The 27,864-nt window shown below is 39.0% G+C and overlaps 1 protein-coding gene across 13 annotated transcripts in view; it reads right to left on the bottom strand.

The window, feature by feature from the left end:
• The window catches only part of Rhbdd1 (rhomboid domain containing 1), a 132,224-nt gene that overhangs the window by 84,505 nt on the left and 19,855 nt on the right, over nucleotides 1-27,864 (bottom strand). For 12 of the 13 annotated variants that reach the window (XR_002390296.2, XR_015450538.1, XM_087209270.1 and 9 more), the window contains 2 exons: nucleotides 24,555-25,057; nucleotides 22,795-22,927 (listed from right to left, as the gene is read on the bottom strand). Coding sequence is in view for 11 of the 13 variants with exons in the window: in XM_087209270.1 (XP_087065396.1) it covers nucleotides 22,795-22,927; nucleotides 24,555-24,987 (566 nt within the window). In the remaining 2 variants the exon portion in view is untranslated. The other variant, XM_087209276.1, reaches the window with a different exon arrangement.

Below are 27,864 nucleotides of genomic sequence, written 5' to 3'. Positions count from 1 at the left end.
AACAAAATGAAAGGCTGGTTCCAAATTAAATGAAAGCAAACAGGTAAGCAAAGTCATGCACAAAATAAAGGAACCTCTTTAACAGAGGTTGAAGTCAGTAAAATTCTATAAGTATATTTTATCCATAGAATATATTTCTTTAACCACACACACCCCAGAACAGTGATGGCGAACCTTTTAGAGCTTTCGATGATAATAAACAGCCGGCTGCAACATGCGTGCCATAGGTTCACCACCACCTTCCTAGTTTTCTTCCTCATATCTCCCACACTCACTACTGAGTAGACCCCATTTGCCAAAAATCCTCCCACATGCTCTGCACTGTCCCACACTTCCCCTGCCTTTGGGACAGCCCAGCAATGCAGTTGAGTACAGGCACTGGAGGCGGATTTGACACCTTCGGAGCCCACCTGAACCTTCCTGAGCTCTGCCTCTGCTAGCTCGGGCGACTTCCTGGCTTAGGTGAACTTGCCTTGCTTCAGCCTCCTTGCACCACTGTGATGAGCACGTCTGTTAAACATACCAACCTGATCCTAATCCAACAGCCCTTCTGTAGCTCACTAGTGTTTCTAGACTAGAATGTAAGCAAGGCTTGGTAGGGTCTTGATGTGCTTCTGTTTGCCTCCCTGGGCTTCTCTCTACCAGTTCCCAGTGCTACCTGGACCCCAAGCTCAAGCCATTTGAAAAAGCCCCACTTCCACCCTTTAGGACTTTGTATGCACTATTCCTTTTGCCTTCCAATTCACCCAGCTATGCCCTAACAAAATGTCCCTCCTGACACACTGCCAGTGCTTTCTCTCAGGACACGGGAGGGTTGCTGCCTGGCTCCTGCCGTGTGCTTTGCATTCCTCTGGCATTATGGGGTTTCCCAGGCATAGCAGTCAACTCGTCTGCTGTTCCCCTACTTGTGTCTTTCAACCCTATCACACCCAACATCCCCTTATATCTTAAACACTGAGTAATAGTCTTATATTTTCTTAAAATGGGATTTTAAATAACACACCTTACACGCATACTTTTAAAGACACATCATCTCAACTCAACATAATGTCCTGCCTATAAAAATAAGAAAAATAGAAAGTAACGTAATAAAATCATATACATGTTAAATGCTTCATCACAACACTACTAGGAGACACGTGAAGTAGTTATTTGCCTGTACTAGGTACAGAATCCAAATGAAAGTGGAAATAACAAACACGGGCAGTTTACAGTCAGGCTTTCTGTGACTCAAACATCACATGCAGGGCTCCAACAGTGATGTGATTTTATATGAGGGTAAATAGCTCTTGATTCCAAATAAAGCAAAGCACAATTTTCCCTCAATTTACATTTACAATTTAATTTACAATTTTCCTGGAAAAGTCATTTTATGTTAAAATCCATGCCAAAAAAACCTTTGTGTTTACATAAAGTCAATTAGGTTTCAGGCTCAGATAATCATAAACAGGTTTTCTACCTACATGAATGTCCTTTCAAGAGCCTGGGTGTGAGTGTGGTTGCACGGGGTGGGACACACACAGGACCACTCTCATTGGAGGAGATTGTCCTGCAAGCTGCAAGACTGCTAGTACCTTTGGGCCCTGCACAGCAAATGCCAGTAGCACCCTGCTAATCATTATTAACTAAAAGCAACCGTGTGAATTTCCAAAATCCTCCAGGGAACCAAGCCACCTATCCCAGTGGAAAACCACTGGCTTAGCACTCCGAATATGCTTATTAAACTTCTGTTGAATTGATGACCTTTAATCATGAGGCCTCAAAAAAATATTTCTTTTCAAAGCACTTCTCATGTGATTACACTGTGCACAAATTCCAAGGATTCCAAGTAAATTTGCCACATATTGAACTGATATGCAAAAAACTTCCCACCACAGCTGAAATGTACATGAGGAGTTAGAACATTTGAAAGAGCCCATGATCACTTCCACATTGCACTGTGGTGGAATAGATGCAACCTGGCATGTGAAAAATGCTGTGCCATCTGCTATTACTACAGACAAAAATGTTTCTGGATACCACATGAATGATTATTTGCACATCACCTCCAGAAAATAAATATAAAATGAAAGAAAAGTTGGATTGTTTATAGCCTGATTTTAACATGTGCTACTGTTATGAAGCAAACAAATGACATTCCTATGAGCTCAGCCTCTTGGAGGTATTTTCAAAAGCAGTGCAGCGCAGCAATTCCGTGTCCCCAGGTACTTAGGCTCTCCAAGGCTGCAGGAAGAGATTGACTTGGTTGATCTCCATTAATGAGAGTTCTGAGGTACACTCGAAGAACAACTGACAACAGCAGGAAGAGTCTCAGCTGTGGAGCTGTGAAGATGACGTTAATGACTTCTCTGAACACACAGTAATGTGAATGAATGGAATGCCTCCCCAGGTGCAAGGTCGGCTGGTTCCCAGCCTTGGCTGCTGTTATGGTTTATATCTAGATGTCCCCTCAAAGCCTCAAGTGCTCATAGGTGGGGCTTTTGGGAGTGAATGTCTCACGGATGTGTGATACTGGGTCATGAGGGTGTGATACTGGATTAGTCCCCTGATTGATTTAGCATAGTTCTGGGTGTGGATGATAGATTTACAAAAGACAAAGATGGAAGACCCACCCTGTGTGTGGGTGGCCCCAACCAATAGGCTTAGGTACCCTGGTTGGACAAAAATGGGCAAGAAGAAGAAAGGCTTGCTGCTTCCTGCCTGCCATGCCATGAACACTTTCTCCTCTGCTATGCCACCCTGCCTTGACTATGGACTGAAACCTCTACAAAGTGTGAGCCAAAATAAACCTTTCCTCCTTTAACTTGGGAGTGTCAGGTATTTTGTCCCAGAAAAGAAAAGAAAAACTAAGCCAAATTAAGCAACAAACTAAGACAAGCTGGACCCCTGAAAATCCTTAACATGTTCAGGACAGGCCATAGTTCATATGTCTCACTACTGGGAGGCTCTGAATCACAGGTGGTACATGCATGAGGGTCCTAAGTGGGTAGAACATGTTAAAGGGGTTTTCAAAGTTACTTGGACCCCACGCCAAGGAATTATGCAAAATTTCCCTGGGGTAAGACTCTGACATTGTTCTGTTTATTTTTTTGTAGTGTTGATTTAATCCCTCAGGTGATTCTAATGTGTTGAGGATTGTTAACCTTAACCCAAAACTCTATCTCAATGGTGAGATGTCAGCTGCTACATTAGGGCAATGAGAAAAACATTTTGAGAGTAGGCAGACTCTGCACCTCACAAGTTACCCCACAGAAGTGACATGTTTCTTTTCTTGATCCATTTGTCTTACTTAATATATTCTAATGCTAAGGAGGGTGAGTAGAGTTTTGAAAATGCATGTAAGGAAACCTATGAACTTACGTGAAATGATTTACAAGTTCTTCTGATTTATAAAAACCTGGTAAGTCAGTATGCTCGTGTGTACCAAAAATTCACATGGCCAAACACAACAACAGTACAGAGTTAAGATCATTCCTGAGTCCCCAGATTTAACACAAAGATTGGGGAAAAAACTAGATCACACAGTTAGCCTATAATTTCAGAAAGTACAAATTCTGCTTATAGTTAAATCTGGAATGAATAAAAATTCTAACTGTGAAAAACAGAAATGCCCTAGTACTATATGACTCAGAGATCTGAACATGGCATCAATACCACATTCTGTTTCTGGAGCAGCTTTATTGGTACATCTGTAAGGCACAGATATGCTAAACAACAGCACAAACCATCAGCTACAAAGTTCTGAAACCTGCCCATTAGAGCAGGATCTGTGCAATGCAGCCTTCTAGGCTGGACAGGAAAAAAGTGACTCTAGTGAAGCCACACGACCATAGCCTCCTCTCAGAGCAGTGTCACAATCAGAGAAACATGAGAGGCCACCTCTCCAATCAAGGGCGATGAGGAGCAGACAGTCTCTCATCCTTCTTGGCCTCTAGGGCACAGGCAGGAGACCTAGAGACCAGTGGGTGACATCTTGCATTTAATGTTAATAAATCTAGTGATGAGTGTCCAAAGAAGCAACAGCCAGTGGTGACAAGTGTCCAGCCAGTTCTACAGGATTTTCCAGCCTGGTTTTTCCTATTCTCAACAGCTCTAAAAGCTGCCTATTATCTTTCCAAGAAGTACTTCTGTGGTTAAGTTTGCCAGAGCGGTAGCCAGGGGACAGTGGCTCTATTTGTCTAGGATTCCTACCCTTGGGATCCTGTAAAGATCGGAGCTGTGGATGGTTAGCTTTGACTATATGGAGAGAGCCCTTCTGAGCAAGAAGCTGTGGAGACAGACTTTACGGTAGCTGCTGGTAATCCCTTGACAATCCCTATACTCTGAGCAAGGGTTGGACCTACAATTTGCTTCTAACCAACAGAATACAGCATGCTACTTCCAGGATTATGTTACCTAAAATTATATTTCTGCCTCGCCAGTAGGCTCTTCTTTGAAAGAAGCTGACATATTGTGAGCTGTCCTAGGGAAAAGATTCAAGGGGCAAGAAACCAAGAGCAAATTCTAGCTGACAACTGACAGTGAGGTTCTTAGTCCAACGACCTAGAAAGAACTGAATTCTTCCAACAGGCAGTGAACTGGAAGCAGATCCTTCCCTACCCAAGCCTTCAGCTGGGACTTCAGGGGTGACTGACCCCTTTGTGAGAGAACCAGAAGCCAACAGAGAAGCCATGCCCAGACTCCTGACCTATGGAAACTGAGCTAATAAATGTGTGTTGCTTTAAGCCACCAGGTAGGACATGACCTGTTACAAGGCAATAGATAACTAACACAGAAACCAAAATAAGTTGAGGAGGCAGGGAGAATAGAGCCAGGAGATTGAAAGAGAATCTTGATAACTTTGCTCACATCTCTGAATCTCATCATATCTGAAGTTCCTGAAATCCACATGGGCACTACTGGAAATGTTAATTATGTACTTCAATAGATGTCTTCCCCTTTAATCCAGTTTTATAGGTCTCCTTAAAGTGCAACCAAAGAATCGTGGCCAAGATGACAAGCGATAACAGAGGCATTATGCAACCCTCAAGGTTCAGAGCCTTCAAAAGAATTCTGCTGCACACTTTACTTCAGTTCCAGTAGAGGCCAGGAGTACAGGTGGACCAGAGGTCTTGATAATTCCAATGAGTCAAAAACAAGGTTACTACACTGTAGAAATGCCAACCTAGATGTTTAAGCTGTAGCATTAATTCCCAGGACCTCTACATCCTTTTATTAGACACAGTTCCAATCTAAGAGATAATAAAAAATAACATCACAAGAATTAAGAATATATAGGGCCCAGGGATGTCACCAGTACAGCATCTGTCTGGCAAGCACAAGGCCCTGAGTTCGATTCCCGATTCCTGGTACAAATACACACTCACACACACACACACACACACACACACAGTATCCCATACAATGTTTGATAGATTATAGGTATTTAACAAAATATGAGTCACAATCCACCATCTTTTTAAAAAAGAAACATTTTTTTTAAAACTCCCCAATGATATTTTTAAATACTCATTTATTATCTCTATTAAAGAGCTCTTTAAAAATCCATAAATATTTCATTCAGTAAGTTGTTAGCAAACACTTTCAGTGGGGATTAGATGACTGACATAGCTTCAGAAGACTGACACGCTCTGACTGGCTTGAGCCTTTCCAGCTACTCTACTTGTACCTGAAGACGACAACTCAGGGACACTGAAGTGGGAACAGCTTTTCTATCAGCCAGACACGATTTCAGCATCTCCCCTGTGTGACCTTTCTAATCTTCCCAACAAGCCTAGCAGATGTTTACTATTATCACTCCTACTTTACTGATGAGGAACTGAGATTTAAGAGACAGCAACTGAAGCGCAAGGACCCGAGTTCAATCCCTAGTACCAAAAAAAAAAAATAGAGAGAGCAACTGAGCCAAGGGCCCATCTTTACCAGGCAGGGAGCTAAACGCAAGCAGGAGTGGCCCTCATTAAGAAGCACTGAAAGAAGAGAATTGGGTAGTAAATCCATTCATTCCGTGCGCTCCCTGGTGGGTACACCTTCTTCCCACCTTGGCTCAGTTTGTGTGTCTGGGAAAGGACAATTAGGATTTATAATCTGCAATGAGGAGCATGACAACAACCAAAAGTATGACTAAAGGCAGCACAAGTTAAAAACATAATGACGTTTGGACACGTAAAACACTTCCAAAAAATAATTCACTCTGATTTCTAATTTGTATTCCTCAATGAAATTTTTAAAAAATACATCCCTTCACTAACTTTTGCAGCCCTTTCTAAATCTCATCCTTGTTTTATTGTTGGTTTTAGCTAAACCTTAAAAAAAATCAATTAAAACTGACATGCAAAAATCTATGAAATCTAGAATAAAATCTCTAAAAATCCACCTCAATCCATCTTTTAAAACAAAAACTTCTGAGAAAGACCACAGAATAATACGGAGCACACACAAAGAACACTTCTCCTGAACTGGGCAGTCTATCTCTACCCAGATGTATGGCAACAGTTCTGAGTCCTTTCAGACTGAATAAACAGAATAAGTCAGTCCTACAGACAATGTGTGTTAAACAGTTTATAATCAGCATGCTCAGGACACTGGAGAGCAGTCATATGCTGTGTACTCAAAGAGACACTGGATGGGATTTATAAATTTTAAATGAACTTTTAGAGTTTCTTAGGCCACATCTTGAAAATGACTGTTGCAATGAATACATCTTTACTCTTCATGTTTAAATACAGGTAACATTTTAACATTTCTGCGTCTAACTGCAACCCTCTCTGTGGTTATGATTTCAGTCACTGCCCAGGTCTTGCAAACACACTTCAAATCTTTTGTTATAAAAGTCACTTAATTCCTAACTCAGAGATCCTCAGATTAGAGATTTGTTAACTCCTGAACATGATCAATATCATTATTATACATGTAAAATACCTAACTGAGGAAAATAATACCCAGGTAATAGTCATAACAGCAATGATGAAGAAGAAAATTTTTCTGCATTTGGGAAAACCAGTACAATAAGTCTTTTGGCAGGAGGAAGAAATGTACACAGTATTATGAATTCCTTTAGCCTTTTCTCACACACACACACCTTTAAAAACAAAGAATCTGGGGACAGGAAGAAGAGGGAAAGTATGAAAATCATGAATAATGAGTCAATGAGAAATGTGGCTAAGACTCATAACAATCTGTGATCCTCAGGGAGGGAACTTTTAATATTTTTTCAGTGCTGCTCATCAACTCAGTGGCTGGGTGGCAAACACTGAGGAATCTTAACACTTACTCAAAGTGAACTCTCTTCCCTGTCTGCTCTGTCCTCACTTCTGATTCAGCAGCACACAAGAGGGAAGGAAGGGGAAGGGAGTGGCCACAAGTAGCCATCAGGTTAGGCAAACCAATCAAAGTTCCCTCATTATGAGGAACCCATTTCACCATCAGTACACAGTGGCATCTATGTTGAAATGACTTTAAGGCAATCATTTAATGGGAAAATGCCAAAACAACATTGGTAACTGCAAATTTCCATCAACACTACAGCAATTATTAGTAAAAAGATGGATCAGAGACTGTCATTTTTAATTCATAGCCTCTACTTATATGTTCAATATAAAACAGCACTGTGAGTTTATAAAGTCATTTTTCTGCTGCCTGCATAGTACTGAATTATTTAAAACTCATTTGAAAAACACACACACCTGACAGTTTTTAAAATACTATTTGACAATAGCATTTTCAACATCTAAAAAAATATGTGCTGGAATAGCAGATTCTGTACACACTGTCTTTCATTAGCAAGTCCTAAGGTATTTTTACTCACTGGCGCATTGCACTTCGCAAAACTGCTAAAGGGAAATAGGAGAGAATGTGACCCTCTGTTCAGAGTTCAAATTACTTGGTATCTCTCACACAGGAAATTTATACTCCCCTCTAATTAAGATTAACTGGTTCACCAATATTTTTATGGTGTCCCTAATACTTGGGAATCCTCGCGATTTACAGGAGCATAACTCTCTACAAACTGACACTATGATGGGGTGTTCTCTGAGTAAAAACTCATCAAATAAAATCTACAACTTCAGATAAAATTGGATTTCTAACGGATACAGCAGTAACATGACATCTCAACCAGGTTTTTTTTCTTTCCTTTTTTTTTTGGTACTGAAGATCGAACTCAGGACCTTGCGCTTGCGAGGCAGGCGGTGGCACCACTGAGCTAAATCTCCAGCCCTCAGGTTTTCCTTTTAAAAGGAAACTAAGTTTTAATTTTAATTAGCCTAAAAATCTAAATCAACACTATTCTAAAAATAGTCTTAGAAAGAAACTAGTACCTCTTAAAATATATATTACTCTGGAAGTTAATCTTACCTCTGCCCTATCTGTGGATATATCTCCTTTTTCAAATCTACTTTTTAGTTTTCTTTCTTAAGTTCTTATCGAAATCTGTCTATGTGATTTGTCTTTTCAAAGATACAACTCTTCATTTTTCAATTCTACCACATTCTTCCTTTTAGGTTTATTAAATTTTTCCTTTCTCACGATCAACTCCCCGTTCCTCCAATATTTATTCACTTCTTTTTAAGCTTCTTAAATTAAAGGCTCAACTTACTTTTTTTAAACATTTTTGTTATATATTAAAAAGCACTTAAGAATCTGCCATGGCCACAGACATGTTCTCGCTGCTCATTTCTAAACTCTTTTTAAAATACTTCCTTTTAAATCATGAACTTATTTAAATTTCCAAGCGATTATGACTACCATTTTCTTTTGTTCACTTGTAGTGTTCTAAGTCATTATTACCTCGTGAGCAGAGAGTGTGCCTCACCAAACTTCTGTGTTTTAGAGATGACAGGGGCTGCCTGTGATAGCTCATCTTGTGTACTCCGCACAAGCAAGGCTGACCCCAGGTCATTCCCACGCTGGGGACGCTCTCACTGTGCTGCTCCAGTTGCTGGGAAGTGTTTTCTAGTCTTCTAAGGGCTCAGTTTTCCCATTTCTTATTAGATTGCCTCTAGCCCTGCCCTGACTTTGACTCTACCATCTTTCCTTCATATCCATGCTAGACTTCTGTTCTTGGATGGTTCATTTGACTATTTACACTTTGACTTTTATCTCTGGCCAGATCAGCCAGTCTAAAATGTAGCTTTATTCAGCTAACATCTATTGAGAAACTATGGTACACCAACTACTGTTTTAGGCACAGGGTATAAGGAGAGAAAAAGACATGGATAACAAGATTTGTGAAAGTATGCTCCTGTGTAGTTGTATTTTAGTAACTTGATTTTTTTCTACTATATAGAATATAGTCTCATTATAAAGAATTTGGGGGGGAACAAAAGTTTAAAGAAAAAAATGATAGTCACTCAGTAATTCTATAGTGCTGAATTAAGCACTATCAACATTTTGATGTGTTTCTCTCTAGCTCTTTCTGACTATTTTATTTTGGAAAATAATTGAAACCAGATTATATGTAATATTTAGCATTCTCCTTTCAACCCTTATTTTATCATGAATATTTTTCAATTTTATTAGAATAATCTCTAACAATCCCATTTAATGACTATCACATCATGAATTCATAATAATTTACCTAATATCAAATATTTAAGTGGTTCCCTATTTTGCAATACTTCATGACAATAAAACAAGTGATTCAATCTCTCTTTTTTTGCATTTGCGATTATTTATGATTTCCATAGATTTCTAGAAAGGTAGTTACTGAATCAAAAGGTATCAACATTTTTTACAGATCTTAATACTACTCATTGAAATACTTTGCAGAAAAAAAAATACTTTGCAGAATGTTTGTTCCAATGTACAGTTCCATCAGAAGTTTATGTAAACTCTTTCACCAAACACTCAACAATAGTGATAGATTTTTAATCTTATTAGTTGTATGCACAAAATAGATTAATTTGCCTTTATGTAACTAATAAATTTTTAACTAATAAAATATTTTTATGCCATACAAATATTGGGGATTTATTGACTTGTTTCTGTGAATTGTCTATTGATGACTTTTGCTAATCTGCCTGTTGGTATTTTTCTTTCAGCTAATACTGTTCATCATAAAGATGTGATTCTTTTTTTTCTAATTTACTTCTGATATTTTTTGCCCTTTATTTTTATTTATAATGTATTTGGACCTGAAAAAGGGGTGCTCCCTTTTGTCTCTGAGATTATGTTCATTATTCTTAATGATTAGAAATGCACATTCCCAGCCAGGCACCATGGCACACACCTGTAATCCCAGCTACTCAGGAGGCTAAGACAGGCAGGTCATGAATTACAGACCAGCCTGTCTCAAAAAACAAAACAAAACAAAATCTCAAAACTTTAAGTTCCCTTTAAATATGCTTAGACATTTTTTTTAGACTTTGCTTATTATATTTTCTAAAGATCTGAATTCCATAAGACAAAGCTCTAATTTTAGTGTTTCCTCAACGGTTAAAACTCTGCAAGTACCATTCGTTAAATAATCCTTACTTTTCCCACTAATTTTTGATGTTATTTTTATCATGTGTGTGGTCCATAATTTCCTCAAAAGATGTGTGTCTCAGAATCAAGGGACTGTGGTAACATAAATTACTGAAGTGACATATATTGCTAGAAATAAAACTTGTTATTTATTTGACCTGTGGGTAATAAATGACTACAAAATTAAAATGCTCTCCTCTTGAATTCAGAAGGGAACAATGTCCATTTAAAGAGAAATAAATTAAAATCAAATTATTTTTTCTCTCATATAAGCTAATGAGAATCCAACTTTAAATGGAAGGACCATTTATGCAGTCTGCAGCCTGTTCTCAGCTGGTTATCAGAGAATAATTGATGTACTAATGATTTCAATTCATAGCACTGACTGTCTTCATTTTGCATAATTTGTACCAAACCTGAATGTAAATGGCAAACAGTCTTCTTGCCTATTTAACTCCCATGACTTTTAACTAAAAATCACTTAATAGTGCAGAAGAGGAAGGGGGAATTAGCGAAATATGAAGAACGCTCTATTTTTAAACATTCCTCTTTATACTGAAATGGTAAGAATTAAGAAAATATATCAGAAAACTCTAGTTAGTTAAGTACAGCTTAGGTAGGTGTTATCCACACACTCACGATTATATCACAGCGTGATGGCCAATTAGTTTCAACCTGGGGAGTGAATCTTATTCCATATCACTCTGTGTTCAACTAGAAAAGCAGCTGCTTCCTTGATTCTACCTACTGCTCTACTCCGGAATTCCGAGCTGGCCAACTGGGTAAAACTGGCCCTAAACAGCATCTGACTAAGTTACAGATGGCAGGAGTCTTTCACAGCTCACATACTCAGGTTGGCATGAAAACTTCTGTGTGTATTTCCACTTCTGTTTACGACGTGTATATTTTTTAACAGAACCAGAGCAGGCCTGTCCAACTACAGAATACAATATGTATTTGTGCACCTAAAGTAAAGCCTGCTTAAATCATGTTATGTGGCTAATTGTACACTGCTTCTGAGTCACCATATGGGCAAGTAAGAATTAATGTTCATACGTGGACAATCAGATGTAATATTTTGTAACTTCTCTTTAAAAAATAAATAAAACCAACTGTCACCCCTAAGAGGCACTGCTAATGTGCCTCAAAATACAGTAAAGAACCTAATAATACAGTAAAGGATGGGGAATATGGCTCAGGTTGCTCAAACTACTGCAAAACAACAACAACAACAAACCCTGGAACCAGAGAGTATGCGTGTCTGTCTGACTCTGTCTCTGCTTCTCTCTCACCTTGCCACAGGATGACACAGCATAAAGACAGCCAGGAAAAGAGGCCTCACTATGAACTGATCCAGAACTACAAAAAATGAGAAATAAATGTCTGATGTTTAAGCCACACAATCTATGGTATTTGTTATGGTAGCCTGAGCTAAGACAGGAGCATAAGACATTACGAGTAAATGTTATGTGGTACCCTGGATGGAATCTTGGAACAGAAAAAGAACAGTAAACAGAAGTGGAAATGTGAGTAAAGTATGAACTTTAGTTAATTCTGTGTTAATGTTGGTTCATTAATTGTAACAAATGTACTATACTAAGATGTTAATAGGTGAAGTGGGATGTGGGGTATATGGAACTTTCTGTAGCATTTTTTCTATTGATCTAAAACCATCTGAAAGGTTATTTAAATTATATAAATAAATAATGCCTAGGTCTTTAATCTCTTCCCCAAACAAATTATCATATCATTTATTTTCCATATAAAAGACTCTGTTCTAAAAAAAAAAAAAAAAAGACTGTTCTTAGTTTTGGTTTAAAATGTATCTATCCATTAACATTAGCAAAAGAGAAGTTCTCCATTTTCACTTGCAAAACCTAAAACTATATAGTTAAGGTCTCTCAGTACACATAACTTAACAGGGAGAACCACTTGGCATTTATTATCAGCACTTGTTCACACTGAACAATCACAACTTCTTGAAAATACTTAGAGGACACAAACAGATAAACCACAGATAAGGAAATACGGGGCCGGAGATTTAGCTCAGTGGTTCTGGCACCTGCCACACAAACACAAGGTCCTGAGTTCGATCCCCAGTAGCGGGAAGAAAAAAAAGGAAATATAACAAGAGAAACAAACAAAAAAAGTCCTTTTTTAAGAGTAAGAGAATTATAAATAAAACAGCAATAAAGTATTTTTTGTTATGTATCAAACTTCCAAAAATTTGAAGAGAACATTCAGGCTGACAAAGAATCAAGAATTTCCTCAACTATGAGCTAGAACAAATCTACAGAATGCAAGGTAAGGATAAGTACAAAGAGCCATGAAAATAGTTTAAACCTCAACTTTTTCTGGGCATCTACTCCAAAGACATATTCAGACTTAGGATATAAGACTTGCAAATCATACTCTGCCATGATTTCACTTGTAATCTGAATGATTAGATAGTAATATCAGTATGTAAAACTAGTGAGGAACCACAGTAGGAATCATCATGCAGCAATAAAACTGAGGCTAGTGGAGACCTGTGTTTATAATATGTCAAGTGAAAAAGCAGAGCCAGGCATAGTGGTGCATGCCTGTAATCCCAGCACTCATACTAGGAAGACTGCAGTGGGAGGGGTTTTGAGTTCAAGGCCAGCCTGGCCTATACAGCAAGACCCTGTCTCAAAAAACCAAAAGGTTGGGGGCCGGGGATTTAGCTCAGTGGTTCCACTGCCTGCTTCGCAAGCACAAGGACCAGAGTTCAATCCCCGGTATCAAAAAAAAACCCCAAAAGGTAGAAAATATAATTGCATAAAAGGTAAAGTGATAGCATAATGCTAATGATAACTTTTTCTGGGTAAGAGACTACGAGAAATTTGTTTTCTTCATTATACATTTATCTTTTTAACTTTGCTACAATGAATATGACTCAAATAACTTTCCATTGTTCAATTAGAAGATGGGAAATAAAGTTATCTTTTCATTTCTACTGTTTCCAGTTTACTTATTTGTGAAGAATAAAGAAGACTCAGTAGCCAAGATAAAAGCATGTTTTCTGTTCTTAATGCGCCTTCTTCTCAAGCTTTAAATTCTTCTACTGTGGTCAAGGAATGAGCAGATCACTGGATCCGGCTGTGGAGTGTGGGCTGTGTCCTCCTCTCCATAGGATTGGACTCCACACACCCCTTTGCCTCGGAGTTCCAACTGGAGTGGGAGGGAAAGTCTCCTGCTTTGAAATGGCTCACTCTCATCTTATAAAATGTAACTCAAGGGGATCATTGTTTTGGGTTAAGTACTGCTCTCACCTTGAGCTCTGTTCCACTGTAAGCCCTCTCGGGAGGTAGGACAAATGAACTAATTGTTTCAGGGGACTTAAATAACTTTCCTTTGTGGGAACCTCTGAAAAGGAAAAGGAGTAAATACATAAACAAACATCCATGGAATGCAGAAAAACAATTGTCCCCTATTTCACAAATCTGCTCAAGACGGCTCTGGAATGCTGATTTAAACTGAACTCTAACAGGTTGCAAAAACATGTTTCCAGGGCCTAAACAGAAGATGAGTAGCATCCTGTGAGCATTTGTCGTCTAAGATAATTAGAAAAATGAAAGAGTTCTAACAGATACAAGGACAAAATCCTACTATATACAGAGAATGGTGCTTCAGAAAACGCTCTTCCCGGACAATAAACAATACATAAACGCACACACAGCCCAATCTGTGCTAAAACTGACAAAAATGACACAGTAAGCCGGCATAACTTCTTGAAAAACAACTTATGTTATCTTGAGAAATCCAGACAGCAGCCCTTTCTCCTCTCTGTGGAATGCCACATACACCAACCAAACTCTGAGAATATGAAAATGCCTCCTTGTGCTACCAAAGGTCAGAGCGTTTTTGTTAAACAGGCTTTCTCTCCCAAGAATGTTTAATTCAAAGAACACTGGATTTACATATTTGTCATCTGTTTGTTTACACAAACTCCCAATGTATATTTTGACCCAATATCCTTTGAGGGTTTGGGGGGGGGGGGGTGTTTGCTTTATTTTCTACTTAGCTGTTGAAAATGTTTTTACATTTCAAAAAGTGCACAGAAATGTTTTACTTGCATTTTTAAAATGTGTTAACATTTATACCTTATTTTCTCCTTCACTCTAGATAAGTCTGTTTACATTCTCAAAGGGTTTTATTAATAACTTTGTTTCTAATGGAACAACTGCTATTAGCATTTTGGGTTTAGATGAAGTCTGAGTCTGTCAGCACACATTTCCATATACAGACAACTATCTGGAGAACTGACACAGCCATTAGTAAGCCTCACGAACAAACGGAACATGCTGTAACAAAAGACAATAGACAAGCAGAAATCTGTGATTATAGCCTGCTCTTCCTCATTACCACCCAAGTCCTGGTGAATGACTTCTCTCTTCTGCCGAAAGTAATGAGTGATGCCGATCCTATACATATATTTAACTCTCAGTTAATCAACTAGAAGCTGCTTTAAAATAGCATTCTCAATATTTCTGTACTGGGTTCCACATGAAAATTCATTTTAGATTTAACCCAGCGCCACCACACATATACATATGGTTGATACCAAATTTCCTTGAAATAATACCTTTAGTACATACAATCCTAATATTTCTTTTTTCCTGTTCCTTTTTTTTTCGGAACACCAATTGTGACCCAATAAACTGATTTTTCAACTTCGTAACGGCTTAGAACCCAGTTGAGAACCACTGCTTTAAAGTCCTGCCCTTCGGGGGCGTTCTGCAGTAGCTCTAGGTGATCTGTCCTATCTCTTAACCTTTTGCTCTCTTCTTTCCTTTCACCTTGCTCCCAACCTTCCAATGTCCTTTGGATTTTTTTTTTTTTTTTTTTTTTTGCTACCGGGGATTGAACTCGTGTCCTTAGCTTAGGAGGCAGGCGGTGGAACCACTGAGCTAAATCCCCAGCCCTGTCCTTTGGATTTTTCTCATTCTACTTTTCTTCTTTTCATTAAACTCACTGTTGTCACTGCTACTTCTGCAGAACAAATCTCTCCAAACTGAAATGGCATTTAAAAAAAAAAAAACCTCTTTTCTTACACTGAGAATTTCTGTGGGTCAGGAATTCAGAAAGGGCACCACAGGTGGATATCCTCTGATCCACACTGTGTGTAGCCTCAGTAGGAAAATCTGAGGCTGCGGTGACTTAGTGGCTCTATCTAGGGCAGTGCATTCATGTGTCTGGCACTGACAACTGGGCCTCTTTCTCTCAGTATGAGGGAATCAGGAGGTTGCACTTATGTGCTCCAGGGACAAGTATGCCAGCTTATAGGATCAAAAAAACCTTGCCTGAGGAGTAATGGCATACATACCTGATTTACATTCCTCTACTTTTATTAAACTAAAATTTCTGCCTTCTGTTTTATTTTTTTAGTTAGTAGTGGTTTTTGTTGTTGTTGTCAAGGGAAGGTTTGTTTTGTTTTGGCTAAACTGTGAACTCTCTATGGAAAGGGGAATAGTGTGCTAGTTTAGGTCAATATTTAACCTGGAACGCAAAACCAGAGGCTTGACAAGAGGGAATAAACATTCTTCCTTTACCTAACAATTTAATACAAAATTGCTCATGATTACTGCTTCCTTATATTTGAGCAGGATATGGAGTACTAAAGCAATGAGATAAGAGCCCATCTTAAAAAATAAGGAAGTAAAATTGAAATACCTGATATCATAAGGGAATCTAGGAAGAGATTTCAAGTCAAAAACAAGCAGAAACTACAAGCTTTTTCACTGATGTTCTTTAACTCATATTCCTTCAATAGTTACAAGTGCCTACTATGTTTCAGGCAGGTGACCAAGATACAAAGATGAATAAGAAATTATTCCTAATCTCAAGACCCTCACATCCTAGAAAGGAAGTGAAAAATGTTATTAATAAGTTATTATGAAGAAAGTACTTATGGAAGAGCAATCTACAGACACTATAGGAACAAAGAAGTAATTAACTCTGCCTGAGGGTACAAGGAAAAGCAATGCAGAATAGGTATCATTTGCTTTGGGTTTTGAATAACCAAGAATTCACAAGGAGAAAACAATAAAGACCATGCCAGGAAGAAGAGAGATGAGACACACAGGTAAAGTGCCAAACACAACTTGTTGGTTTTCTGTTTGATCTCCATCATCTTCTACCTATCTTGAATGTTGCAGTATGCTGAATTATGGCTCCCCCCAAAGATATTTCCATCCTAACCACTGGAATCAGCGTATGTATCTATCCCTATGTATCTATCCCTATATAACAAGGATTTAGCAAATGTGACTAAGCCCAGGATCTTGAAATGGGGAAATTATGTTGGATTACTGGAATGACTCCTAAACACAACCACAAGGTTCTGTATGAGAGAGGGGCAAAGGAGTGTCTGACAGGGAGAGAAGCAGAGAGAGAAGCAGACTTTGGAGACACAGAATGGACTGACATAGCCACAAGCCAAGCAGTGGCAGCAGCCAACAGGAGTGAAGAGACAAGGATTCAATTCTTCCCTGGAGCATCTAGTGGGAAAGTTACTCTGTCAATACCTTATTTTAGGCCAGTCATTCTGACTTCAGACTTTCACCTTCCAAACTATGAGGGAAAACAAATTCTGTTATTCTAATCCACCCAGTTGTGGCAACTTGTTACGGCAGCAGTAAAAAATTAATGTAGATGCATTCTGCTTCCTATCTCCAGGATGATCTCCTGACATTCATGCAGAGCTCTGGAACAATCTCACAGTGTTCCTCTCCACCCTGACTCCTACAACTCCCCATGCAGATAATCCATAAATACCCTAAACCTGCAGTCCCTTACCTCCTTGACTCCAGTGACCTTCTCTTCCACCATTCCTCAGTTTCACACCACACAGACATGCTCTGAACCATGTGGTCAATAAAACAGTCCATTACCCCTCCTCTGCCCATCCAATCTTATTCTCACAGCTCTGTTTTCAAACCAGACAAACCTCCCACCTCTTAGCCCCTGCACTGCTCCGGTCCACAGAATCATTCAAGGTCATTCTTTCCCTTCCCACAGCCACTTGGCAACAACCTTCTCAACCAAACCTCCTACAGAGGTTCGCTCACAAGCTCACAAAGCATCAGGCCCTCACTTTCACAGGCGACTTCGCAGTTATGGGAGCTTTCTCGAAGTATGTGTTCACAAGAGCCATTCTTTTTTATTGAGACTTGTGGAAGTGAGATAGCTTAACCACAATCAGCTGAGACTGCCGTCTCTTTCCACTCCAACGTCACCTTTTTCACACCTCCTCTCATGTCACGTGGCAACACAGCAGCCACTTTCTTGAGATTCAGTTAAAGGGAAACTGAGCTAAGGATCCATCCAGTTTGGTTTCAGTACAGTATATTTATGTGGCTTGTGGTTATTTCTGTGCATAGTTAAGTTATTACTAAGTACTTCAGTGCAGAAATGACTTTCAGAAATGCTGTCGATATCCACTGTGCAACCCAGATTACAGCAGGCAGGGGAGCAGCAGCTGGGTGGCAACTTTAAGTCCAGGGCTGACAGAATGGTTATTGTGGCAGAGTCAGAACCCAATGTCTAGAAAATTCTACTAAACATCACGCATGTAAAATTGTAAGCAGAGGACTCAACTCTCTTTAATAAATAGTCCAAACAGAAATTAAACCAATGTCTAGCAGGAACACATTTGGTAATGCAGTATATACAATTATAAATGCCTCATTTTCCTTTCTTTTCTGAGAATTATGCAAAATAAGCTTTAATAGAACTCTGCAATTCTCAAGAAAAAATTACTTGAAATCATATTAACAGCTACGAACAAAAGTAATCAGCAAGATCTTGGATTTCTGATAATGCGATTAATATGAGTGAATCCTAAGAACCTTAGTAAAGCATTTAAATTACTTGCTGATTGAGCACAAAGTACGGACATCAGTGAAGAAAACATAAATCTCATATAATGCCCTACAAGTCAGTAATAACATTCAAATAAATTAAAAGTACATTTGAAATTGGTCAAAGCACAAGAAAATTTGAAAAGCTCTGAGATTTTATAGTGTGTATATGAAAATACCTTAGTAGAGGCTTTCCAAAATTTGATAATAATTCTAAAAATCAACACAATGAATTATCAAAGATTTTCTAAACTCTCAACAATAATAAACTAATTTTGAGCTGCTATGATGTTCTCTCTATGGAAATGCTATTTGCAAATTATTTTCATATGAAGAAAACAAGAGCTTGGGGCAATAACCTGTAGGTGGAAAATACTGCAGCACTGTGCCAGAGAACTAATGTTATGTAACTTTTATGAACTGTAAAATGTTTATAATAACAGCTCCCAAAATTTTGCACTGTTGCTTGAAGAGGACCCACAGAATAAAATAAGCTTGAAGCCCCACAAAACTAAGACCTATCCTTGATAAATATTCCTCTTCCTCAATTCACTGCCTTTGAATCTTCACCCACCAACTCTGGATTAACCTCAAGTAAGAAGTATAGAAAAGGTAACATAATCAGGAAGTCATCCTTCACAAACCCCCCGAAATAACCAACTAAGAGGAGAATCATCACTGATACAGACAAAAACCATTAGGAAAAAAATTAGGCCCAAGTTTCACCTCACAGATTGCTTGCGATTTGCCCTGACAATGGCGACTACCTTGAAAGGATTAAGCTTATAATTAATTCCTAATAGAAGACAACCTGGCATGTGTGTCCTTCCTGATACAAAGCAAGATGGAATACACACCAGCACCTCTATGGCGTATCCTTGCCAAAACCAGTTGAAGCTGAATCTAATTAACCCCTTACACCTAACTTGTGGGTTTCCGGAAATGCAGGGATAAAAGGGACAAGTTAACCCTCCAGAGGAACAAGCAGACAATGCTAGAATGTGACAAATTCTATAAAAACCAGAGATCTGATCTTTTCCAAATGTCAAGGTCATGGAAAAACAAAAAGGGGGAAAAAAATCTCTCCTAGAGTGAAGGCGAACAAGAAATAGAAAACTCAAATGTAATATGTGAAATTTGGATGCTGGTTCTCTCCCACCTCAACAACACTATAAAAGACATTTGAACACTAGGGAAATACAAGTATGGGCTAGACAACATTGAGAAATTACTGTTCACTTTTTTTTGTATGATAATAATAATAATGCATCCTTTACGAAAGGATAATTTTAGGAGATACATGTTGACATTTTCAATGGTAAAGTTATAATGATATTTGCAACTCACTTTCAAGTGGTTTAGCAAGCTTTATGTTGAAATTTTTTATAATAAAGAAAAGTAAAAAATATATCAACTATGTTTTTCTCTTATTTGCTCAATCTCACTAAGAAATTTTCAGTAGGGTCAAAGTAATTACTCTTGTCAAACATTAGCAATGAAACAATACCCAAAGCCAAGGGGTTAATGTTTTCAGAACTGCCATAATATTTCAAAGAATCACCCAGGGCCCAAATGCGGTCATGGCCTTCTTAATTAGTGTTTATTAGTGGCTTGAAGCATTTTTTAGACTGTTGTCATTCAGACGGAAAATCACAGGAAGCAAAAGGGGTATGGAGTAGAACTGAAGCAAACAATTAAATCAGAGCTAACTTACTTTACTCATCTTAGAAAGAAATTAGGGATATTGTACACTTCCAGGGATCTATTTAAAAATTAAAAGGGTTAAGAACTTTTTTTTTCATTTAGAAGGCACTTTGCTCCGAGTTACCTCTTTGGTGCCTTAAAACTTCCTTGCTAAACTGGGAAGGCAAGTGATATTCCCATTTGATAGGAAAATGAGGCTGAGAGCGACTGTATGATTCGCCTAAGCTGCCACAGCTGGTAAGCCCTGCTCCCCGTCACAGCTGCCCACTGCTGTCCAGATGGTCACCCAGTGACTGACTTTCTCTCCGTGACATTCATTTCTCCAAGCTTCAGTTTTCTGCTTACATGCCCTAAGGCTCGTATGGAAAGATTTTAGAGGTTCATAATTTGAGCTAGAAAATAAAACCTGGCCTCAGAGGCACCTTCCACTCACCAACAGAGTGCCGGTGGCAGTGAGAGGCGAGAGGGACAGAAGCCCAACCTGCGAAGGCGGCCTCCTCCAGCGGCCGGCACCCCTCCCTCCCGGGCCCCTCAGGAGCAGGGACTCCTCCAAACACAGTCACCTAACAGGGTCGCAGGATGTGATGGAAAATGAAAAGACAAGCATGAGGCTGGGCAATCACTGACATCAGCACCCACTAGGACTGTGAAAGGCACAAGCACCGCATCATCAAATGAGTGTGATTACTTCACTCTCAAGGGGTCAAGTCCACTCCCCTCACAGCGCCCAATGGCCGCCTGCTTGGAGTGGCTTTCCTTCGCAGAACTCTCTCGCTGGGGGAAATTATCAACTCCATGGCTTTCATGAAACACAGAGGTCCACAAAATGTTTGCTTTGCAGGGGTTTTTTTCCCTCCCAAAAGGCACCCCATATAGTTCTACGAGAAAAGCAAGCTTTGTTCTAAAGATTTACAGTGTTTCCCCAATGAAAATTCTAATTGACAACCACCAGGAGAATAATGACACAAAGCTGTGAGAGCCCTAGTTTCTCCCTTTCTTCTAAGGCCCATCTCATAAAAACACTTTTTAGGTTCCTTGGACCAGTGTTTAGCTCATTCTTTATTTGGACACATGCATAAATAGATGCTTGGATACTCAAAGTTTATTGTTGAAAGTAGTCAAATCTTTAAAAACCAAAAGATTTATTCTTTCAAAGTTCAAAGACAAGAAATTTCACTTAATTCCCAGGCTCAAAATATGAGGTACCTCCATACAGAATAAGCATATTACACAAAAATGTAACCATGCCTTTTCCAAGTAAAGAGGGGACCCTTTAAAAAAAAAAAAACAACACGATGAGATCTTCAGAAATAGTTGCATGAGAATATTTAAGACACTGTTATTCAGTGGACTCATTACAGGATAAAAGTTCAAGGACCAGAGGGAGTGATTTTCATATGAATGTTGGGTGTTGCCAGGCACATACAAGAGCCTATAGTCTATATAGAGAACCAAGTCACATCAAGCAAGTTAGGAGAGCTGTGAGTGACAAGGTACAGAGAGGGCTGTTCAGACAAGAGACAGACATTATTGGACACTTTTTGAAAGAAAACTTTGAAGATTTTGTTAGGCTTTCTTAGTTGAACTGTCACAAGCAACAATACAATTGTAAATGAGTAGTGTTCAATGCCACATCACTGCCATTTATGGACCAGCTGCCAATGGCTGCCCATGATGGGAAATTAGCATTAAAGAAGGACTCAAGGTTATTGGGCTGACACACACAGCCCAACATGAATATTCTCAAATGTCGTACAACACCCAACACAGTTACACAAATCAAAACCAAAATAAAAACTCCTGTCTCAACAGGCAGGAGGAAATAACTCCTTACTTCTTTCTGAATCTTCCTAAAATCTCACCCTTCTCCACAGTCTCCAGGTTGCCACAGTCGTAATAAACAAACCATGTGTTTCCAAGATTGAGTGAAGTAAAGCTAGTGGAAAAGGTGGAGAAAAATAATGCCATCCATCCCTTCTCTAAACAGAAAACAAAGAAAGAGAGAAGCACAGCATGACTGGATACTAGGACAGGAGTTAGGAGGCCTGAATCTCAACTAGTCTAGGGTCTCCCAGGAGCCACTGGATGAGCTTCTTACATTCTGAATTTCCATGTCCTCATGTGTACAGGAAAGAACTCATCAAGATCACAGATCTGAAACTGAATTCTCAGAGCCCTGCGGTTTCGTAGAGGTGCCTCGCAGGTGACTACAGCAAGAACAAAGTAAAGGCAAAGGGAACCGTGCCCTGTGCTTCCCCTTAATCTAAAACAATTGAGAGTTGATCCATGTTACTCATCGGTTCAGAGTAAAGCCTTTTGTTTAAAGAGTTCTATTATCAAGATAATTCATAACTAAAATGTCTTAAAGGCATTAGACCAACACATCTTGTGCTTTTTAAAAATCTTTATGAGCTTTCTATGTGTCTTTTCGGAATATTATTATTAGAGGTAACTACTGTATATTAGATTTTTGCATCCAAATCTGTATATTTAGGTTCTTTTATTCCTACTTAAATAGCAAGGAAACTGAAAACTCAGCTAAGACATATACCCCAAAATTATACAATTCAGTAACTGGCAGGATTCAAAGATAGGAATGACTGATATTAACACCACTAAATTTGGTCTCTTTGGTTAATAAACTCCACTGTAAAAAAAAAAAATTGTTCCTTCATTATCATTGAAATTATTTCCCATGGAACATCAAGTTCTTCAGTTTTATTCCCTAAGAGTAAACACTTACCCTGGTGAGAAGAAATGAATAGCCAAAAGTTCTGCCCAACAAGCAAGTCTGTTGGGTACAGGAAAGCCCAAAACGTTGACAAAGCCTCCAGGGCAATAATGGTTGCTAAGAACTTTCAAGGCAAACAGAACTCCTAAAAGAAAATACAGAACACTCTAATATCAACAATCCAAATGTGGAGATAATCAACATTTATAAAGAAAACTAATTAAATGTTAAAACAATTATTCCAACTTTTTGCTTGGAAACATACTCTACTCCTTATAACCTAGCATTTGTTAAAAAGGCAATATTCAAGGTAATCATCCCTTTGATGTTACTTAACATGGAAGTTCATCCCGAGTCTACAAAATATCTACTGCATAAAATGAGACTGACACACCAGCAATGGTATTATGTGCCACTGAACTATGCACTTTAAAACAGTTAATTTCATACTACCTAAATTTTAACTCAATTTGAAAATGCCAGTAATATGTATTTTTCTAATCTCTAGAAAGACGTGTTGAAGGCTGGCCATATTTTGTTTCTTCTTCCAGATTAGATGCATAAGGATGTATTTGAGGGAATAGTGTAGGATGGCCAGGAAAACAGGGAAGGATTCAATTTTCTTTTCAACATTATTTCCCTCCTCCCCTTCCCATTCTAATATTTAGAACACCTAACTTTAATCCTAATGACAATTTCAGTCCCATGAATTATCTGTGAAAAAAGAATTAGTGAAGAGGAAAGGTGTAAGGCAATGCGTCATATAGTTAAAGTCATGCAGGCTGTGTTAGAATCTCAGCCCTACTACTTATTAACTGTGTAAACTTGAGCTACTTTCCTGTTTTCCTGGGTCTTAGCTTTCTCATCTACAATATCAAGATGATGCCACCTCTCTATGGATCTGGTATACGAATTAAAGAGGACACGAATGACTATCATGGCTCTGCCAACATGATGCACGTGGTGAATTTACTTTAGGGTGTGGCGCATTTATTCTAATGAAATTACTGAAAGCCATAAGCAGCAGGTGGCCATGGACTGATTCAGTGCTTCCCCTTTCTTGCTAGTAGATCTAGAATGTGCTAAATGCAAAATCCTAAGACAAAAAGAGCTGGCCAGGTCAGCCTGGGCTGTGTTCTAGCCTCCTCTGCAACAGGATGTGCTTTAAGGCTTTGCTCAGTAACTCATATGAACCGCAGGTATACATCTAGGTGCATAGCTGAGGCTGCCTTTTGGGGTTCCTCATCTGCAGCACAAATGGGGCCTGTAGAGCTGAGAGTCCATCAGCCGTAGGGGTAGTGCACAATGAATTCTAGGCTTCTGCTGGCCCTTGCTGCCTGTCTGTAAGTTAATAAATTTGGTTTGTGTAATTGTTGCATATGAATGTGTTCTGACTCCCCAGGTTCAGACTAGTTGGTAATCGGTGCACTGTCAACCTGGTTCATAGATACTCCAGTCTTTTTTGAAAACACTTTATCACAAACGAACCTATGGGCTCTACCATTATGGGGGCAGTGTGTCCTTCCAATGCTACATGTCCTGCAAAACCACCTCACAGCAGGCCCTTAGACTGTCCAAGAGCGAATGAACAGCACGGTATGGGACAACAAAAATGATGCCCCCTTGTGCTCGGATGAGCTTGCTCTTCCAGATCCACGCCCCGGCAGTCCTTAACCACTCAGAATTCAATCCTCTTACTAACCCTGGCCCCATGCATCCACCTCTCCCTCACTGCCCACAAGCACACTACATCAGAAATTTATCCTTCTTACCTGAGAAACCTACAGCACAGTTCCTTCTGAAGTCAGGCTCATCCATGAATTCGGCACAAGCCACTTGCAAGAGCAAATATACCACCCCAGTGAGCAGGGAGAATGTAGTGAGGACATAGGCAAACCATCTGCTTCCCAATCTTCTCTCCAGATTTATTCCTTTCCACAACATGGACGCCATGTTAAAATACAAATGCCAATCATCAGCATGGTGAAGGGGAGAAAGCAACAAACGCTGCCAGTCTTTTTGCTGGTAACACTTCTCCACACTAAGGCAAGAGTGATACAGTGGCTTCAGAGGAGTCAAGAAGAGCCAGATGTTGACAGCCAAAGTTGCTAAGGTGACCGGTGGAATATTGTTGATCCCAACATGGAAGATTTGAGAAAAGAGCAGAAGGAGCCCAGTATTAATTCCTCTTGATCTCCGCTGCATGGTTAGATACCAGGAAAACAGCCCAGTGATGGGAAATGTGGTCAGGTTTTAGGAATTCAAGAAGGTGAACCTAAAATATATACCACATGTAAAAATCCATCCACTAAGAATTAGTATATTTGTAAGACATTCACTTAAAGATGAGTTCATATTAGGTATATTCTTCTTCCCGTTCTAACAGAAGTATTTATTTTCAGGGACTTCCAGGGTAATATTCAGGATGCTGGCTGTCATAACTTCTTTCATTTTACATTCTAAAATAGAAATTTTATCCCAAATCCCAAAGAACTAGTTAATGGATGGGTCATGTTTTCTCTGACAAATTCACCATGAAATTATAACGTGTCTTCCTCATTTAAAAAATAAATTTAAAAAGCTCATAACCTATGAGATACCTGCAAAGATAGTGTGAAAGCATTAAATAATTTCTACTTAAAACCCTGGCCAAATTCTTTTTCATTTTTCAAAAGAAATATTCAAAATGTCAACAAGTAGATTTTAAGATCCAAGCATAGTTGTGTTCTATCTCTACTTCCATACTACCAGATAGCAACTTTTAAATTTTTTAATTAACACAAGAACTTCAGTTTTCAAAAATTACCTGTACAGAAAATCCTGAATTACAACATAGTCTTTTATGTTTAAGGAGCTCATTTTCCACTAAGAAGTGAACCAACAACTGCCATATAATGTTCTACACACAGTGCGAGGGAGCCCAGAGCATAAGCATACAATTCTGGTCAAGGACAGGACTACAGTCTCAAAGGGTGCACTGGGGTTCACTACAAGAAGAGTTCCATGATTCAGCCTTCCTCTTCTTCACTTCTTTGACATGGTGACATGTTTTGGCTGACAGAAAGCAGAGGGAGCGCAAGGACCCGAGTTCAATCCCCGGTACCAAAAAAAAAAAAAAAGAAAGCAGAGGGAGGGATGCTATATATAAGAGCTTCAAGCCAGAGACCTCACATTGCTTTGCAGGCTTCTCTCTCTTCAAACCCCTTCAATGACCATGTGGACAAGGGTGGGCCAGTCTGCTGGATCATGAAAGAGAGACGCATGCTCCAGTCACCTGATGGTCCTGGCCACTGGCCAGCTAATGCCACAGAAACAAAGCTGGCCAGCTGATTACAAATGCATAACCAAGTCCAGCCAAGCCTAACCTAATCTGTTCAACTACCGAACAGAGAGCTATAAATGATACTGTTTACTCCACCAACTTTGGAGTGGTTTGTTATGCAGCAATTACTAATACAGAAGCTATTTACTTGGGAGAAAGACTGGTTTCTGCTCATGAGAAGAAGCTAGTAACGAGTGAGCAGGAGGAAGAGACATAAGCTAAAGATGCAAGAGATAAATATCAAGTGCTTAGAGGGAAGAGCCTTTTTAACAGAAAGGAAAAAAATGTCAGATGTAGATATAAATATGCAGATGGGGAACTGGATGCTGAAAAAATTCTCATTTAGTGGCTTGTGTCTTCTTATGGAGATTTCTTGGCCACAGTTGTAGATAACTCACACTGACACCCTAAGGATTCTAACTCAGCAGATTGGACAGTAGCTTTCAAGTAAAAGAGCAGTTTTGGATTTACTGGCTCTGTAAACTAGGCATCACTAAACTTTCTGAATTCCAATTTCTCCACTTTAAATTAGGAATAAAACTTCCTTCCTGGGATTACTATAAATGCTTAGAACAAAGGACATAATCATTTATATAAGATACTATCACGTATGTGAAAATTAATTCCTTTGCAAATAGCAGAATCCCAATAAGGCTCAAAAGTGCTCCGTAGCTGCCCTTCACCATGTAAATACTTATCAGCATCACACTCAAAGAGTCCCCTAAAATTACATATAATGTATATGTATGTGTGTGTACACACACATTATTAGCACATCCAAATTTTTTACTGATACAGCCTTATCACTGTTCATTCCCATACTAGAGAATTTTTTTAAATTTCAACTGAAAACCTCCCAAATAATGTTGAAGAACTGACGTTTTTTCATAATGAAACTCAGGCAAATTTTCAATTTTTCAACTACTATGACTATTTTGCAATTCCCCCAAATAATTTTATATGTGTGTGTATAAAATACATGAGTATCCACGTGTATATGTGCAACATCATTAACTTATAATAGGAGCAATGGAAAATATGGTCTCAATCATTGATCAGCTTACAATGAATCACAAAACCCTTCAATATCAGTGCAAACAGGGTCCTACGGACGATGGACTATTTGCAACGGAAAATTAAAACTAATCAAATCTTTGCTTTAAAAGTTTCCCCCTCAGTTAGAATAATTAGTCATGAGGAGCATACATAAAGAAACAGGACCTCCACAGCTTCACTACCCTCCACGCACCCAGGCTGGTATTATGCCTTCACTACGTCTGACCAAATCCAAGGATCTCTTTCCATTCACAACCTTCCTCACCTCCCAGCTCTGATCTTGCCACAGGTGACTGCCCCCAATCCACAGAACACCTTGCTCCCCTGGGGCTTCACCCTCTTCCAATTCCGTTCCTCTGTTCAGTTTTCCTCTATCCTTACTCTTGCCGGTATACACTTAAGAACCTCTGCGCTCATGGTTCATGTAATTCTTTTTATTGTGTGATTCCCAAATTTATATTTTTCAGTCTTGATTTCTCTGCAGGCTTCTGGGACATAATCTTCTAGAAAAAATATAGTCTGCCTGATGTCTTGGTTTCTGAAAAGTGAGTTATCCTCTCCTACAGACTGATGGCCCACCTATTCCTTCTTTCACTGTCTATTTAATAAAGATTTATCAAGTGCAAACTGTGTGCCAGTTCCTATGCTAGGCACTGGAGTACAGTGAAGAACAAAACACTTATAATCCCAGCCCCTTAACAGTC

The sequence above is a fragment of the Heterocephalus glaber genome, unplaced genomic scaffold (genome assembly GCF_053883595.1).
Source record: "Heterocephalus glaber isolate CG9 unplaced genomic scaffold, H.glaber_assembly_v1.0 deba00001004, whole genome shotgun sequence".
NCBI classification, from domain to species: Eukaryota; Metazoa; Chordata; class Mammalia; order Rodentia; family Bathyergidae; genus Heterocephalus; species Heterocephalus glaber.
The sequence above is the reverse complement of the archived record's forward strand: the minus strand, read 5'-3'. Positions and strand labels throughout refer to the sequence as shown.